We start from the raw sequence: 19300 nt of genomic DNA on the forward strand, positions 1-19300 counted from the left end.
ATACTGTGATAAACACAACAACAAATAAAAGTTACTTTGACACAATTGTGTTGTATACTGCACTGGCTGTAATACATTGATACTGGTAAATGACATATACTCACATTAGGTCAAAGACCACCCCATCCTCTGTGCACATAGGATACTCAAAGGGCTGAAGTGACAAACTATGAAAGGAATAAAAGTCTATATTAAAAGACAACATCCACACAGTTCACTGTATTGAAACTCATACAGATACGGCATAATGGTTTTAAATTCATAAAACCAATGACTGCATAACTAATGATCACAGATCAATACAGCTCACAGATCAGTACGGTTATGAAAGGGTCTATTATACAGATTACTTTTCTTTCAAACATTAAAGTAGTACAAGGAAGAATGTCTAAACTCACCCGCAATGATCAAAGGGCAGTCGTCTGAAATTGGATTGAGGGATTTCTATAATCAAGATGGACAGAGCAAGAGATAAATAGACATGCCGTATTTTTCAGGTGCTCAAAGAGTAGAATTATCGATTGTATAGTGCACAAAACATAAGGCTATTCATACAAAGGGCAATCATTTAATACAGTGCGAGACAGAACTGGAGATCCAACAGCTTTAAATACACAGTAATAAAGTTGTTTGGTCCGGGAAAGATCTGGACGTTTGAGAAATTTGGAATAAGTGCCGATTATACTGTACATGAATAATAGATTATTTTGGGGGGTCACTATGGTTTAGTGCATCTAATCCGATGTAAGTACCTGATTTCTTCCCTCCATAAAACTGAGTGTATTCTGTACAAGTGATGTACCTGTAACAGAGAGAAAGATCTATTAAAGAAAGGTTTTATTGGCAAGGGTAAGACTGCTTCTTCACAGAATTAGACTTGACAGTTGCTGACATTAAACAGATAGTATCTGAGATGAATAAGAAGGAAACGGACATAATTCCACACGCTATTAAATCCAAATAAATAAACACAACACATGATACTACAGGTTGCAATAAGTTTCAAAGACGCAACAGAGCTTGCGTACAGATTAAAGATACATCTAATATAAACATCTAATAGTAAACAACACGATATCATTGGAATAAAGAGTCAAATTTGATTGTACTACTACTGAAAACATATCTATTAGTCGCGTGATATTCAATTTTCAACATACATCTTATCCTTTTGATGCTGCCTTTTCCCCATTTTTGTGGACGATAAGGTAGTTATAAAATAAACGGAAAAGTTTATAAATGTATAAACAAGCACGCAACGACTGCGACGTTTAAAACACACTTCCGGTCCGTGTCCGGTACAACAGTGAAATGTGTCCGGTGTGGAACGGCGGGAATATTTTTTAGCCTCTTCGCATCCGTCTTGTAGTTGTTAGTAAAATGAACAACAATGGAAGCAATCTCTCTCTCTCTCTCTCTCTCTCTCTCTCTCTCTCTCTCTCTCTCTCTCTCTCTCTCTCTCTCTCTCTCTCTCTCTCTCTCTCTCTCTCTGTCTGTCTGTCTGTCTGTCTGTCCCGATCAGCCACAACATTACAACCACCTGCCTAATATTGTGTAGGTCCCCCTCGTGCCACCAAAACAGCGCCAACCCTCATCTCAGAATACCTTTCTGAGATGCTATTCTTCTCACCACAATTGTACAGTGCGGTTATCTGAGTTACCAGAGAACTTTGTCAGTTTGAACCAGCCTGGCCATTCTCAGGTGACCTCTCTCATCAACAAGGCGTTTCTGTCCGCAGAACTGCCGCTCACTGGATGTTTTTTGTTTTTGGCACCATTCAGAGAAAATACTAGAGACTGTTGTGTGTGAAAATCCCAGGAGATCAGCAGTTACGGAAATACTCAAACCAGCCCATCTGGCACCAACAATCATCCATTTGATTATCTAATCAGCCAATCGTGTGGCAGCATAAAATCATGCAGATATGGGTCAGGAGCTTCAGTTAATGTTCACAATAACCATCAGAATGGGGAAAAAATGTGATCTCAGTGATTTGGATTGTGGCATGATTGTTGGTGCCAGATGGGCTGGTTTGAGTATTTCTGTAACTGCTGATCTTCTGGGATTTTCACTCACAACAGTCTCTAGAATTTACTCAGAATGGTGCCAAAAACAAAAAACATCCAGTGAGTGGCAGTTCTGCGGACAGAAATGCCTTGTTGATGAGAGAGGTCACCTGAGAATGGCCAGACTGTTTCGAGCTGACAAAGTTCTATGGTAACTCAGATAACCACTCTGTACAATTGTGATGAGGCGCTGTTTTGGCAGCACAAGGGGGACCAATACAATATTAGGCAGGTGGTTTTAATGTTGTGGCTGATTGGTGAATATCTATCTATCTATCTATCTATCTATCTATCTATCTATCTATCTATCTATCTGTCTGTCTGTCTGTCTGTCTGTCTATCTGTCTGTTTTATTTTTGTGGTTTGTGGACAAAGGGGGCATTACTGTAACTTTATCACTATTTATTCTCTGTTCATATGCTTTTATACTTTTATTTATATGCTTTGCTGAGCTGAAGCATGTGCTTCACAATCTTATGAAAGACCATCCATTATCATTACTCTTTTTGTGTTAAATTACTATTGTGAGGTTGCTCACTATCGTTACCATGGATTACATTGATTTCTTACCCTTGTAGCTCAGAATGGACCTACAGGTAGACAAAGAGATGAGTCAGAGTGTGCATTTTCAAACAGCACAATTGCAATGGCCAGAAGGACTTTCTGCAGGGGTCAAACCTGGGTCATCCCATTCATGCTGCACTTCTCTATTTTTGTTAATTATAACATCTCTGAAAAGGAATGTGTGTGGATCAGGTTTTGCCACAAGGATAGTAAAACCTGAAATGGCCTATAGGGATCAGCCAGCAATCCCCATAAGGAAAATGGTTTAATAAACATTCTAAATGTCTTAATGAAAATGTAAAAATGTTATGCAAGGGTTAGCAGAAGTTAATAGAAAGCCCCCACTATGATAAAAAAACATATGTTTGTATGTGTACGTATATGTGCAGTTTTATGTAATATAAAACAAATATGGAAGAAATCAATGTATTTATCCATTCTGGTATTCTGAAAGAGGGAATAGATTTGTGTGAGATTATACTGTCAATGGTGGTGAGACGCAGAAATGAGACACAGGTATGTTACAGAAAGTATTTATTTTGTCATTTTTTGTGAATTCCAGGATTTCTCAGTATCCTGTCACAGGAAACCCTAAACGTCATCACATTTTAGCATCAAAGCACCTTTTCACGCAACATTCTAGACAGAGGTTATTCATCAAGTGACGATAAAGCCGCTTCCATAACAACTGATTCCACAGTTTCAGAAACAAGAAAATTATTGCTATTGCTTGCCATTGGTACCAACAATAAGAGTTTCAAAGAATGAGGTCATGTAAGAAGTGTATAGTTGATTTATTTTTATGATTGACTCAAGCATATACATAATACATAGCAGTGACATACAGTACATTATTTAATAAACACGCAGCCATGGGCGGTGCTAGGAGTAGACTACTGGGGCTTAAGCCCCTAATGTTTTTACCATTTTTTAGTGATGTCAATTAGTATCATGTTGATACTAAATGTAAATATATATATTTTTAATATTAAGTAATATACTGTATATATATACAATTTAATGATACCAGTTTTTCAATACAGTATCAATAATACCAAATACCGATCAATTCAGTACCTACGTGCTGTCCTGCTGGCGGCTGCTTTCCAGCACTCATGCAAATGTGCGTACGTGCGATTGCAGCCTAAATGCCTGTCTTGGTGAGCTACTGTATTAGAACAGATGCTGTAATTACCAAACAGTGGCATAGTCAAGGGTGGGCCGGGGTGGGCCTGGGCGCACCCAAATTAGACCCAGGCCAACCCAGAATATTAGAGATTATTCTTTGACTTCAAATATATATTTTAAAACAGTTTAAAACATGCATACATTCTAATTTCTGAAAGTGTGAAAGAACTGTTTGAATGTGCCGCTTCTCTGTTGTTAAGGAAAATTTGGTAAAAAAAAAAAAAAGATTTGGGCAAAAACTTGGCCCGTCCATTTTTACTGAGGCCCACCGAAATGTAATTTCCTGGCTACACCCTTGGTACCAAATAATAATAAGAAATTAAGATATATAACCCTGAAAACAATAAGTAATATATACAAATATGCTCAAGCAATCTGCAAACTTTAAGTCATGAGCCAGGACATTTGCAATTTTACAAATCTAGAAATATATATATTTTTTTTACATTTTTTATATCATAAGTACCTATTCTAGCCTATTTACAGCATGCTATCTTAAACTAAATTAAAAGTGCTGTAAGTGATTTTTTTATGGAATGGTATGCAGAAGATGTTCCAACTCCCTGAAAAATATCACTGAAATAATTGTCTCTGTGACATTACAAGACAATTATGTATTAAACCAAAAATGTGAATGTGGGCTGCTGTTACAACCTTTGATCCACCAACTAGAAGACTTTGATGTGCTTTTTATCTGTCAATCATTTTGGGCATTGGCTTAAGTGTAGTAACTGAAGCGGATCATTCAGGTTTCAAGGGGTCATGTCATGAGAAGAAGTATTATTTTCCTTGATATTTGCACATAGAAGTGGTCATTGTACTATAAAATCATATTCTATGTTTCAGAACTCAAAACTTACTTTCCAGTCCAAAAAGAGCAATGTTTCCACTCTGCAAAAATGGCTCATTTTGAAATCGGCCAAATCATGATGTCAGGATGTGGTGTCATTTGCATATCCCTCCCTCCAAAACATGTGTAATCATTACGGTGTGTGAGAGAGAGAGAGAGAGAGAGAGAGAGAGAGAGAGAGAGAGAGAGAGAGAGAGAGCTTTGCTGAGGTACTCCAACACTGAAAGTGGTACTATTGTTACTTTAATTTGCTTTTATCCAATTTAAAGATGAATAATATGGAGTAACGTCCCCAGATGGTGTTGTGTTCTGGCTGTGGAAAATCTGCATCTCTGCATAGACTTCCGAAGGATCCCAACATTAGGAATGATTGGCTTAAATGTATTTGAATGAAGTTCCTGAATGCGTCAGTGTGGAATTATATTTTGTTTGGCAATCGGCACATTTCTTTATGGATTCTTTTGAGAACAGACGGTAATGCAGGTGAGTAACAAATTTAATTCAAATGTTTCACCTGTCTGTGTTAGTTTGATGTGTAAGTCATTGAATAGTCAGATATTTACTATTCATTAAACTATAATCAGGATTCCAACGCAGAGCGGATCTATTTTATTACACAGTTACTTAGCAAAGGAATACTTAATTACTCACAAAATATTGATTTGACATAAAATAATTACAGTAAGTAAGAAGAGCGCAGTGCGGAGTGTAATGAAAGGCAGTGGAGAAGTATATGCTAGTAAGGCTGTTAGCTATCTCAGCTGTCTCATGCTAGTCAGGAAACTTTGTATTTTGGCTAAAATGAATGCATCGTTTTCTCTGCATAGATGTTAGCCAATCAGAACACTGGGCATGTATATTGAAGTTTTAAAGGGTAAGTAGCACAGAAACTGAGCGTTTTAAACAGAGGGCCAGGGACAGGGTGGAAAAAGGTCATTTAATACTACATTATGACTGTTTTTTTTTTTTGTTGTTTTTTTTTTCTAACATTAAGTGAACCTCAAGGAAAATAATAATTAAAAAATGCATGACATCAACCCTTTTATGCCATATCCACATTCATTACAGTTGTCAGTTAAGGGCGCTATTTTGCTACTATTGTGTTTGGCAAGCTGAGAAATTGCACTGCTGCTCTTCTGCAGTCTCAGCGGTACAACGTTATCTTTGGAGGGCGGGTTTTAGAAAGAGGGGCATCAATAAGATAATCAATAATAGGCTTCAATACTGTCAACTGTAAGCAATGTGCATCAAAGTATGGAAGGCCGGAAGGGACAAAAAAAGTGTACTTTTTTTTTTTAAACACACTTGTGTTAATAACATGCAACTTCTGATCTTTGAGCTTATTTGAAGCTGAAACAAAAGCTATTGGGACCTTTTAGTTTTAGTAATATTTAAAGACTTACTTTTTAAAAAACACCCCACAGATGTAACATTTCAACTTTCTTTATAAAGTGTAGTGTACTACATTTAGATTAAAAAAAAGAAAAAAATTTTTATCAAAGGATGGCCCTATACATATCCACAGAGGTCTGCACTAAGCCCTGAATATCCATTGACCTTAGAACTGCCCCTGCACACAGCTAACATATTAAAGATGTGACTGTCACCACTTGTTTGTGTAAGATTCATTTAACCATGAAAAAGTTCTGTCATGTCTTTTAATATTTGAATTTCTTTCTGACACAGAAAAAAGTTTTAGGTCTGTCGTACAAATCAGTGCTGACCTTTGACCTTAAATGGTTAGTTCACCCAAAAATAAAAATTCTTTCATCATTTACTCACTCTAATGTTGTTGCAAACCAGTAAAACATTATTTCTTCTGTGGAACACAAAAGATGTTAGGGAGAGTGACATTTTCAGTCACCATTCACTTTCAGTGCATTTTCTTCCCAAACAATGAAAGTGAATGGTGACTGAGATTGTCATTCTGCCTAACATCTAACATCTCCAAAAAATATGTGCTTGGAACAGTATGAGGGTGTATACATGATGACTGAATTTTCATTTTGGGGTGAAATATCCTTTTTAACAGTAAAGATCAAATGCAAAACATTTCGATTCAGCTACCAGTGAAGGATCTCTCTTATATGACCCCACAGTCTTGTTATCCACAGGTTGACGCCCATATCAGTAAGGTACTGCAGCTCTGGGGTTAGCATCTTCCTGCACAGCTTCAGATGTTCTTTGTCAATGTTCTTTTTCAGATTGTACCCCATAATTGACTTCTCACCGATTGGTTGCCATGGTTGCATGGAAGTCTCTAGGATGCTTCCTGCATCAACAGCATGGCCTCCCTCAATGCAAATAGAAGCCATTTTTGCATTTCTGCGCCGCAGCTCTGCGACATCCCTTGCCATACGCTCATGGCCATATGCGTCCACTTTCTGCCAGAAAGTGGCGTTGAAATAGTGGTAAAGCTTCCAATCGATGGCGTTCCACTCTAGTGCCTTTGCTCTGAGTTCTGGAGTAAGTTTAGAAATGGTTGAACCTTTCCGAGCGTTGAGTTTGAAAAATAGCAAGTCCTCCATATCCCAACAGAGGGCATCCTTGAGCAATATAAGAGACTCTTCAAAATACTCCACAAGCATGACCAACTGGAAACGCTTGGCGACTGCATGAATGGCTGCGTCCACCTTTGGGTCATCAGGATCTAAGTTATTATCCTGCCCAAAGTCAAAGAAGAGCAAGTTCTTCAGATAGAATGAATTGAATCCTTCCGGGTCATAGTAAAGCTTAGGATCCATCAAGAATTCTCGAAGCTTATCGCCCCCTGAAATCTTCCATGTTAGTGGCACTACACGTCCAAAATAGTGGAACGAAGACTCGGCGAGATCAGCCGGGTTACGAAGGATTGTGAGGTAAGCTGTGTCGACTGGCAGCACTTTGGCCACCTCAACAGCATTGAAACGCATATGATTACAGATGATATTAAAACACATTCCAGGCCTGTAGTCCTTCACTTGTGAGCGATGGAATGGGGAGGGGTAGGAGAAGTCGTTGCGACTGTTGGGGAAGGCGAATTTGAGGTGGTGTTTTTCGCCAAAGCGAAAGAGTATATTGAGGAAAGTGCTGCTAGCTGTTTTATGAGTTTTCATGAACATGATGTCCACTTTTGGAGTGCAGGTTCTCTGCCCAGAGCCGTGATGGGACCTGTTAGAGATTGTTGAGGCATGGGTGGTAGAAGGCCGATGTGCACATGAGTAAGGCACTGGGATTCTGTGAACAAAAATGGATAAATATTGATTAAACATGCTATAAGCGATTTTTGGAATTATCACACTTCCTGACAGTTTGCGCTTAAATAGGAGTCCTGAGAAATCACAATTGTATCACAAATACATACCAGACTTACTTGCATGGAAAGCAGTTCACATTTATTTTATGAAAATAAATGTGAAAGTGAATGTTGACTGAGGCTGTCAGTCCCAAACATTATGCCTAATATTTCCTTTTGTGTTCCACAGAAGAAAGACTTAAGGGTGAGTAAATGATGATAGAATTTTTATTTTGGGGTGAACTATCCCTTTAATACACACACACACACAAAAATGATCTGCCAATAAGAAGACACTCTCTGCCTGTCAATCATTTAGGGCTTGGGTTTGCTAACACTGGGTTTACAACAGTAAAATCGCTTGTAGCACATTTAGTTTTTATACATTTGTAGCTAAATGTTATTATAATCACACTGTTAAAAGTGGTAGCCTGCAATTGTTAAAGGAATAGTTCACCAAAAAATGAAAATTCTCTTATCATTTACTCAGCCTCATGCCATCCCAGATGTGTGTGACTTTCTTTCTTATGCAAAACAAAAACAATAATTTTAGAAGAACAACTCGTCTCTGTATGTCCATACAATGCAAGTGAATGGTGATCAAAATTTGAAGCTCCAAATAGCACATAAAAGCAGCATAAAAGTAAACCATACGACTCCTGTGGTTTACACCTTGTCTTCTCAAGTGATCCAATTGGTTTAAAATAGATTTTTCACTAAAAGTCTTGACATCAAGACAAGACATTGTCTCCTTGGCGATCATGATTTTAAGCTCAGTTACCTAGTGGCATCTAGCGCTCTGCACATGCATCAAGCTTGATGTGTCATCAAGGTGTACAGTAAAAAAAAGAGTTAGATTTTGGTCTGGTCTTACCCAAAACTGTTTAGATCATTTCAGTAGACATGGATTAAACCACTGGAGTCGAATGGATTACTTTTATGCTTTTTGGAGCTTTGAAGTTTTGGTCACCATTCACTTGCATTGTGTGGACCTACACAGCTGAGATGTTCTTCTAAAAACTTTTGTTTATGTTCAGCAGAAGAGAGAAAGTCACACACATCTGGGATGGAATGAGGGTGAGTATAGGATGAGAGAAATTTCATTTTTTCCATTAGTGGTGTGGTGTAGTGGACTAAAGCACTGAACTGGTAAGCCAAAGGTTGTTGGTTCAATCCCCACAGCCACCACCATTGTGTCCTTGAGCAAGGCACTTAACTCCAGGTTGCTCCAGGGGGGCACTGTAAGTTGCTTTGGATAAAAGTGTCTGCCAAATGTAGATAAACAGATAAATAAACCCTATACAAATATGTGTGAGAATATCCATACTTTTCTGTGTATACTTTAACATAGAATATCACTACTTTTACAATTCAATTACTTTTCTTCTTCCTTTGATTTCTGTAACTTTCTTTCTTCCATGGAACACAAAAGAAGATGTCAGGTTGAATTTTAGGGACTGACAGTCTCAGTCACCATTCACTTTCATTGCATGGAAAAAAGACACAATGATAGTGAAAGGTTAGTGAGGCTGCATTCTGCCTGACATCTGTTTTTGAGTTCCACAGAAGAAAGTAAGTCATAGGGGTTTGGAACAACATGCGAGTGAGTAAATTATTGTACTGTACTTTTAAGGCAAAAACTGTATGTTACCACTTTTAAGAGTGTAGTGTACACTGTCCTTGTCCAAATACAGGACTCACTCTTGTAGGCTGAAGTGGACCTCTGGAGCAGACAGACAGTACAGTAGAATCATACAGGTGGTCAGGAGTGCGCCCAGTATTAGTCCCTTACAGATGGACCGCCACTGCCTCACTGGCTTTCCAACCATCATAGCTGCCTGGTTGGAACCTGAAAAAAAAAAAAGACCCTTAAATAAAAGAGTTATTAACATTGAATTTTAAATGGATATAGTTCACTTAAAATGAAAATTGTCAATACTTATTCACCCTTAATGTCACTCCAAACCCATATGACTTTCTTTACTCCGTAGCAACACAAAGGGGGAAAAAATTCCCACATCTTTTCACCATGAAATTAAATAGTGACTGACTGAACCAATACGATCGCCTTGTGTAATGCACATTCTGAAATATAAGTTGTTATTCACTCTTAAATAAAATAAATGATCAACTTTTTCATTTTACATTTACATTTCTAAATGTTTATTGCATTTTGCTGCAGTATAAATGTGCTGTGCTATGCACTGTGCTTACGTATGTAGAGTCCTCTAGAGCTTCTAGTGTTTGATTACCTGCTAGCATTTGATTATGTGAGCATTTCTAGCATGTTGAGTGATTTTCGTCACCATTTCCTCCTGTGCCCAATTATTTAGGAACACTGCTGCTCATTACATCTACATCACATGCAATCTACATCTGCTCAAATGGTTATTTAGGGATTTGCATTGGCATTACAGGTAATGAAGCTGAATTGTGACTTAATTTTATTTGTCCCATTATTAGTAATGGTCCATTATGTAAAAAAATAAACATCAGTTCTGCCATAAGTTTGTTTGTTTTTGTTTAAAAAAACAAAAAAAACACTTAAAACCCTAATGTTGTCATTACTGGAAAAATCAAGCTGTCTTTATTAAACATGGGCTCACAACTCAAAAATCAAGCTGTCTTTATTAAACATGGGCTCACAACTCAAAGACTTAATTCCTTGAACATTTTTTTTTAATCCATAGACTTAAGTGTTAATAACTCAAATACGTTATGTTTCCTTGGTCAATGGGAACATGTGGGGGACATTTAAATAGTTTTTAGCTCTTTTGTAGGATTATATATGTTGTTTTATTGCAAAGAGATGTTTTGTGTGCTGTCACCATTAGGGTGATCTGTGTCACCTTTGGTCAAGTTGGACCCTGTTTAGACTATCTTAATTCACCTTGTGCATGTGCAACTGAAGTACATGAATACAGTATGTGAATTTCTGCAGAGAAATACATTTATTTAAAGATTGATCTAGAAAGTTATAATCTTCATTATAATCTTCAATTAAACTGTGTAATTGTAGAACCTAAATTTGAGTCTATAAAATTAAAATTATTAAGTTGAAACAACGACATTTAAATAGCAAATCTGAGTCTACTTGCTTCTTGTTACTTTAACTTAAATAGCTACGTTTTTTCTACATGAACACCAAGTTAACTTAATAACACAAGTTTTGGAGATTCCATTACTCAATTCCATTGAGGGAACACGTTTACTCAGTAAACTGAGTAGAGTCAACTTATTGGGTTTTCAGTGTAGTATGCAAACTATTAAAACAATGAACCCTAATTGTTAACACTTTACAATAAGGTTCTATTTGTTAACATTAATAATGGATTAGATATCGTGAATTTACAATTAACGAAAAAGTTTTTACGGCATTTATTAATCTTGCTTAATGTTAATTTATAGATATAGGGCCTATAATTGTTCGTTGTTAGTTCAGGTCAACTATTACGTTAACTAATGTTAATGTATACAACAAAGAAGTGCAGTTGACAAATGGCAACTCGTGATAATTCGTACAACATGGCGAAATTTTAAGATATTGTACGACTTGGATCGTACAAAAAGGTATGACTTTTATTCCCATAGAGACCATCCAATCAACAAACATTTCAAATCAATACAATACAGGTGTCAAATTTTAGCTAGCCTCTTATCCGACACCAGGGGCATAGATTTGGGGGGATAATAATCAAAACAAGCAAGTACAACCCCCCTCAATATTTATATCATGATCAATGGAAACATGTAAATGCTTCACGCTGCAACATGTAAATTCTTTCACTCATTTTACTTAATTCTGTTCACTTAATTGGTCATGCAGTGTAACAAAACAATTTTAAAATATTCTTTGTAGTTTTTCAAGTTGTATGAGATCATTAAACAGCATTTATAATATATTGTGATATAATACAACATAATTACAAAATAATATAAAAAATGAGGAAAAAGCAGTTAAAATAATGTTAGTAAAAAGTAATTTTGTACATTTAATTTCAATGCTTTCAGTGTTTGAAATTTAATTGCAACTATCGAAATGTAACAAACTTGTATCAAAAAGTTATTTAGTTTAATTCAGTACCTTTAATTCTGATATCTTGCATTCAGAATGCATGATAGTTGCTAAGACTGCATGGTTGCAGGGTTTATTATTCAAGCCAGTTGCCCAACAAATGAATTATGCATTCAGAAGAAAAGTGACACTGTTCGCATCCCCACATACCCCATACACCGGATCAGATATCTGCAGTGCAAGACCTCAGGTGGCTCACTTAATGCCATCAAGAAGATATGCTAGAAGCACTGGCTACCATATGCTGCTGAGTACTGTCACCAAAAGAGTGATGGAGAGACCAAAGATGGAACAAAGCTGCCTCTAACACCCACCAACAGAGACTAGAAATGTAGGAGTCTAAAGTAACCCATTGTTCTTATTTGCAGCCATCAGCAAGTCATCCTTTGTTGACAGCAAACACACTAACAACACCATTATTGTTATGGTGATGGGTACAAATAATGATATTTTTTTTAGGACCACTAACAATTCCTACAGCAGCTGCAGCTCTAATTTAAGATTAAACTTATAAATGCAAGTTAAGCTATTACACAGCTATTTTATTTTTGTTTCTGGACTGAGTTTTGATTATGATCCACATTTGGTTCAGAATGTAACTGTGTACTTCTTTGGAGATACTGAATATTTTATTTACTTATGGATGCTTATGAAATCTGTGGGATTAACATATAATTATTACTTCCAGTGGCCCCAAAAAGTATTTGGACACTTAAGGCACACTTAAAAATGTATTAGTGTCTTTCAATGACATAACAAAATATCAAAACAAGTGGCATTTACTTTTAAGAACATAGCAGAAGCACACATATAAAATGAAACATTTTGCAAAAATAAGTGTTTCAGGTTTACAGCTGTAAAACAATACATAAAATGAAGAGATTTGTATTTTGGCACTTTCTGAGTTTTTTTCTTTTCTTTTCTTTTTTTTTTTTTTTTTTGTCAAATGTTAATTGAACATGACTGGTTACTAACTTCATACATCCACTAAAAACCACCTTGAGACCAGTTGGATAACATTTTTTTTTTTTTTTTTTTTTTTGGTTATTAACAATTTTTATTGATTCCAATCATAAAACATACAAACATATCATAAAATACGGAATCAATTATTCACATTAAATCTCTCCTCCCGAACATTAATCTTAAATTGCATCAGATGGACCCTTGCATCTCCAGATGTAGACTTGATGTTTTTAAGAATCCTAGTCCACACTCCCTCCTCCAATACCAAATTGAAATCTTTCTCCCATAATCTCTTGAGAGAAGTTAAAGCTCCATCCCCCAAACTCTGAATTAACAGGGAGTAATACACTGATGCCTCATGACCTTCTCCAAAAGCAGTAATCACCACTCCCAGAGTATCTGCCGCTTTAGGGGGATGTATGCTATTCCCAAAAATTGTACAGAACAGGTGTTGCAGCTGTAAATACCTAAAGAACTGAGATATGGGAATCCCAAAATGTTGAACCAAATTTTCAAACGATCTCAACACTCTACTCTACTCTCATATAGGTCACAGAGTGTATTAACCTCCCTCACAATCCACTCTGACCAGAAGAAAGGGGACTTATCAGCTAATACATAATTTAGGGTTCAGCCATATGCTCAAGGCTACATTTAAATAAATGTCAGAATTAAACACTCTGGAAAGGCTTTAATAGAAAGGCTTTGCAATGGTAAAATAGGGGCAAGGACTTCCTGTTCAATACTCTCTCAGGTGGAAGCAACCAGTGAGCCAAATGTCTGAGACCGAATGCATAATTATAAAACAAACTTTTGGGTAGGCCTAACCCACCTTTGGACATTGGCCTATGTAACCTATTGAAATGTAATCTGGGACGTTTACCATTCCAAATGAAGGACGTCGCCTTGCTATCAAATTGTTTGAAATAAGAGAGGGGGACATCTATAGGGAGAGACTGTAGCAGATAGTTGAAATTTGGAATACAATTCATTTTAATTACATGAACCTTCCCAATCATAGATACATGTAATGAAGCCCACCTGCCCACATCACTCAAAAACCTTTTTATTAAGGGATCGAAATTAGCTCTGACCAAATCAGACAAATTTGCTGGGAATAAAATCTCCAAATACTTAATGCCCTGTATGGGCCACTGGAAAGTGCCCGGCTGAAAGGCCGTCACTGGACAGTACATTGTCAGAGCCAAAGCTTCAGATTTCGGACCAATTAACTCTGTATCCCGAGAATTAAAAAAGGAATTAATAATTCTGTGGAGGCAAGGCATAGATCTAGTGGGGTCGGAGACGAATAATAAAATATAATCTGCGTAAAGCAAAAGCTTTTGCTCCACACCTCCTGCCACCGCCCCTGGAAAATCCTCCTCCTTTCTTATCGCGGCTGCTAATGGTTCTAGGGCAAGACAGAACAATAATGGGGAAAGAGGGCAACCCTGCCAGGTGCCCCTATCCAGAGTAAAATAATCTGAAATTAATCCATTCATTTGTACCGCCACTACCAGGTGTCTGTAAATAACTTAATCCATCCAATAAAAGTATTCCCGAACCCATATATTTCCAAAATCTTAAAAAGATAATCCCATTCTACCATATCAAACGCCTTTTCGGCGTCAAGTGAGATGGCAGCGACCGGAGTCTGATCATTCGCCACTGATCACATGATGTTGATGAGACGCCTGATGTTATCAGAAGAGCTGCGGCCCCAAATAAAACCCACCTGATCTATATGTAAGGATAAAACATTGTTAAAATGACTAAGAAAAGTGAAGTTTGTTTTGAATAAATAAATAAATATATATATAAAAATCTAGGATCATATGTTTGCAGATGAAATGACGTTTTCTGTATTTTAAAGGAATGTTCCGGTTAATCTCAACAGGCAGCATTTGTGGGATAATGTTGTTTACCACAACAATTTATTTCTAATTGTTCCTCTATTTCTTAAAAAAAAAACAAAAAGCAAAAATGGAGGTTACAGTGAGGCACTTACAATGGAAGTGAATGTGGCCACTTTTTGGAGGGTTTAAAGGCCAAAATATGAAGCTTATAACCCTTTTAGGGTTTTAGGATTTGTTGATATTACATCGTCATGGCAACAAAGTTGTAAAATTGGCTATAACTTTACACAGAAAAGTTTAGTAAGTGATTTTATCACACTAAAATCATGTTTACATGCATATCCTTTTTGTCTTGAGGCTATATTTTGAAAAAGTGAGTATTTTAACATTCAAAATTTTATTTATTTATTTATTTTTTTTAAGAAAAACATTATCAAGGTTATGCCACAAATGCTGTTGATTGAGCTTAACTTGTATTGAACCCAGAATATTCCCTGAAGTGTCCAAACTCTTTTTATGGGGCACTTAATACTGAAATTATTGATTTTTTGAGTAACTACTAATGGTTTGATGATTCTACAAAAATAATAAAGATTATCTTACGTGTGATATCCTGTTTAGTCAATTTAACTGGACCTGTGTTGATTTTCCTCTTGTTGGATTTTTAAAAAATGCCGTACTGGCAAGTTCTGAACCGACAAAAGCCACTACAATGAAGTGGAATGCAAATAAACTGATATTTTTATTATTAATTAATTAATTAATTAATTAGCCTCAGGAAAGCAGTTAGAAACAACGCACTGTTATTAGAAAGTAAGATTAGGACTGACTAATTAACTTTCAAGGTTCTTTCATTAGATTTATCATTGTGGGGACTTCACAATATTTAACACGTTTCATTCTAATTCAAAGTTGGATTCATTTGTTTTCCAATTAAGTTAAAGGCTATATGGTTGTAACAAACATAGACATTTAATGGTTGATTCTCAAAGCCTGTCAAGAAAATGTTCTGGTCCTTTATTTATTTATTTTCAAAAATCAAAGGAAACAAATAATAAATGTGATTTTATATACAGAACATGATGCCCTTTTTTAAGGCCAGTCAGATTTTTTACATTGTTACATTATTATTCATGACAGTTATGCATGTTTTATGTCCCAGTTCTCAATACCACATTTATAGTCTGCAACATGGAAGCCAAAGGGTGCTTTGATTTTGGGGTCCTTAGAAATCTAAGGTTACAGTGTACAGAAATTGCTAAACACACCATGGCTGAGAGAGCCAGGAAGATGTTGTTTTGACCAGTGATGATTTTATTCAGACATTAGCTGTGGCAAAGAGTTGATAAGAGATCTAGCACATTCCCATTTGCAGCTGGCAATCCACTGAATTCTCATGAATGCCATTATGACATTGATATGGTCTTCATGGTGTCTTGAGGTTTTTTATAACATAAACAGTTTACCCTGTCCTTGTAAGAAGTGATAAAGTAAATTGTGTAATTCTACAAAATAATTAGAGAAGTCTGCCATTTTGAACTGCCTATGATTGGGCTTCCGAACCCTGGCCAACAAGAAATTGATGAAGCAGAATAAAATAAAATAAAAACTTTGTATATGGTAACACTAGGTCAGATATGGAAAAGTAGAGCTTGTTTATTAATAAGGCATGGACATTTTATTGTGGTTTCATGAGAATCACCCCAATATTCAGATGTGGCCAATTTTTCATCTTTAACATTTGGTTCCCCAGTCTTGAAAAAGCAGTTACAGTTTTCTGGTTAGTACTGCAAACTTAAACAATGACACAGTGTGTGTTTGTGTTTGTGTGTGTGTGTCACTACTGAAATGATTATCAGTCATCCGGATTTCAAAGACTGTTGCATACAGATGAACCGTGATTTATTTGAACTGTTTATTTCATTTTCATATACTCATTGTATTTTTGTTTGCCTCATCAACTGTTGGTTTATTTTTGTGTTCTGAATTTATATATATATATATATATATATAAAATTACAAAACCTATTTATGTTGCTACCTTTTTGTTTCATTGATTTAAACCTGGCTTAATTTATGTTAGTGTTAGCAGTCCTCCCTAAAATCAGATGTATAGCAGTCTCACACTCAAAGTAGTGTGGGAAGGTTATAGTGTGTGTGTGTGTGTGTGTGTGTGTATGTGTGTGTGTGCAGTGTGCACCTTTTATAATCAAAATTAGTATCCAAGATAAGAATAAAGCAAAGCATAATTCCTTACCAAATCATGTAGATAGCCAGATAACAGCTTGATTGGCAGAAAAAGGATGATGCCTTTGAATAGAACAAATTATATATTTTCAAAGATGCATGGTGAAAGCTGGAAAGTTAGTGATTTATTTGATAACTGCTGCTAACTTTCCATTCAAGTATCCAAGGCTAACAGCTCTGTATCCCTCTTATCTTCTGCGTAATATCCAGGCGATCATTCACCCCGCGCACACACAATCCTCTCTCTGCAGCACTTGATGATTTTGAAGCCCCCGCCTCTCTTCTCGTCCTCCTCCGTTTGCGATCTGTTGTACAGCTGAGCTGGCTAAACTGCACACAGAAGAGGCTCATCTAGCACTCTCTGTGACGCAAGACCTGGTGTCTGGAGACATGCACTTGTCACCGTGTGTCTGTTTGCTTAAGTGAATGTGTACGTATGAGAGAGAAATTAGGAGATGGCGTGAGGAAAAGAAGGAGAGAGAGACAAGGAGAGAAGATATTCAAATCTGAACAAGAGTTAGCGAAAGAAATTGAACAAAAGGGGGAGAGGAACAAAAGAAAAGAGGTGGGATCTATTCAATGTGGAAACAGAGAGCTATTGAGAACAGATTGCTGGTTTGAAGAAAAGTTGCTAGAAGGGGATTCAATGCAGGGAAGAGGCTAGAACAAATTTCCTGGTATGGCTGTACATAAAGTTCCAAACAAGTGCCAAGTGACTTAGCTTTCCATGTCCAAAACCTGTATGGATCAGGTTTGAATCAGAGTCCTGCACCAAATGCCTTTTAAATCCTGACTCAATTTTTGAATTTGTGTGGTTGTTAAAGGCTTAAATTGGCCCTACAGGACAAATACACAGCTCAAGAGACACATTTTCCCCCTAACAGTTGATCTTACATCAATAACCAATTACTATAATCTCAAATTAACCTAAATCCTATTACTAATTTACAACTGTAACAATTAGCATATCATTTTTGGCGTTTAGCATGTTTTGGGCTGAAAGGTTGACATGAATTCGCAGTAAACCTTTGATAAAGTAGAAACAGGTTCAAAATGACCCTCAAAGACACAAAAGGGTAATATAAAAGGAGGTAATTATAAAATATAATAATCAATGTTTGAAATGAATTGCAGTTCAGTAAATTTATCCAATTCAAATTTCAGTTCAACATCCTTTGAGGAGTAGCCAATTTGATTAAAATTCGTCAAATTACTCATGAGTCGAATAATCACAAGCTCAGTTTAACTTGTATTGAACTCAAAAAAATGTTGACACTAAAATCATGTTAACACGTATAATGTTTACATCTTACTTTGCGTACTTTTGAAACTGGGGGAATTTTTATTTGTATTTTTCTCCCCTTTTTCTCCCCAATTTGGTGTGCCCAATTCCCAATGCGCTCTAAGTCCTCGTGGTGGCGTAGTGGCTTGCCTCAATCCAGGTGGTGGAGGACGAATCTCAGTTGCCTCCGTGTCTGAGATTGTCAATCTGCGCATCTTATCACGTGGCTTGTTGAGCGCATTACCGCAGAGACGTAGCGCATGTGGAGGCTTCACGCTATTCTCCGCGGCATCCAACTCACCACGCGCACCACCAAGAGCGAGAACCACATTATAGCGACCACGAGGAGGTTACCCCATGTGACTCTACCCTCCCTAGCAACCGGGCCAATTTGGTGGCTTAGGAGACCTGGCTGGAGTCACTCAGCACGCCCTGGATTCGAGCTCACGACTCCAGGGGTGGTAGTCAGCGTCAATACTCGCTGAGCTACGAAGGCCCCAGAAACTGGGTGTATTTAATGTTTATGCACTGGCCCCACTCACTTGCATTCACATTACTGTAACTGAAACGTTAAAAAAAATAAGAAAAAAATCAGGTGAGTCACAATAATTTTTTGTGGTAATCAACATTATGCCACAGCACATTCCTTTAAATTCAGAATTTTGCTCAACACTGGTTTAAATATTAAGTTGAATTGAAGTGGATGGTTTGAAAAGTGGGAGGAACACAGTAAGATAGCCTACATGTCTTTTAAAGGTAAAGATTATCGTATGTATATATTAATGTAATATATTTAATAAATGCTTTGGCAAAGCTTTATATTAGTCAAACAATGCCTCTTGAATCTGCAGAAAGCGGGGGAAGGGATAAAAGTCCCTGGGTGGAATGATCTCTTGTTTCCTGTGTAAGGCCCTCTATCTGTAAATCTTAG

General features: G+C 36.8%; 2 protein-coding genes across 2 annotated transcripts in view; both read right to left on the minus strand.

Annotated features, from left to right (window-relative positions):
• Positions 1-1326, minus strand: part of LOC127439678 (RING-type E3 ubiquitin-protein ligase PPIL2-like) — a 54899-nt gene extending 53573 nt beyond the window's left edge. The window contains exons 1-4 of the mRNA XM_051695926.1: positions 1161-1326; positions 753-802; positions 399-444; positions 105-167 (exon numbers count right to left, since the gene is read on the minus strand). Coding sequence (XP_051551886.1) covers positions 105-167; positions 399-444; positions 753-802; positions 1161-1192 — 191 coding nt within the window. The 5' untranslated portion in view covers positions 1193-1326. The remainder of the gene's footprint in view (positions 1-104; positions 168-398; positions 445-752; positions 803-1160) is intronic.
• Positions 1327-3409: 2083 nt separating this feature from the next.
• On the minus strand, positions 3410-17469 carry LOC127439679 (galactosylceramide sulfotransferase-like). Its single transcript, XM_051695927.1, has 3 exons — positions 17098-17469; positions 9645-9792; positions 3410-7885 (listed from the first exon to the last, which is right to left on the minus strand). The coding sequence occupies exons 2-3, from the start codon at positions 9773-9775 to the stop codon at positions 6733-6735; spliced, it is 1284 nt and encodes a 427-aa protein (XP_051551887.1). The 5' UTR covers positions 9776-9792; positions 17098-17469; the 3' UTR covers positions 3410-6732.
• Between the last annotated feature and the right edge of the window lie 1831 nt (positions 17470-19300).

Source organism: Myxocyprinus asiaticus, chromosome 4 (assembly GCF_019703515.2).
Source record: "Myxocyprinus asiaticus isolate MX2 ecotype Aquarium Trade chromosome 4, UBuf_Myxa_2, whole genome shotgun sequence".
NCBI lineage: Eukaryota > Metazoa > Chordata > Actinopteri > Cypriniformes > Catostomidae > Myxocyprinus > Myxocyprinus asiaticus.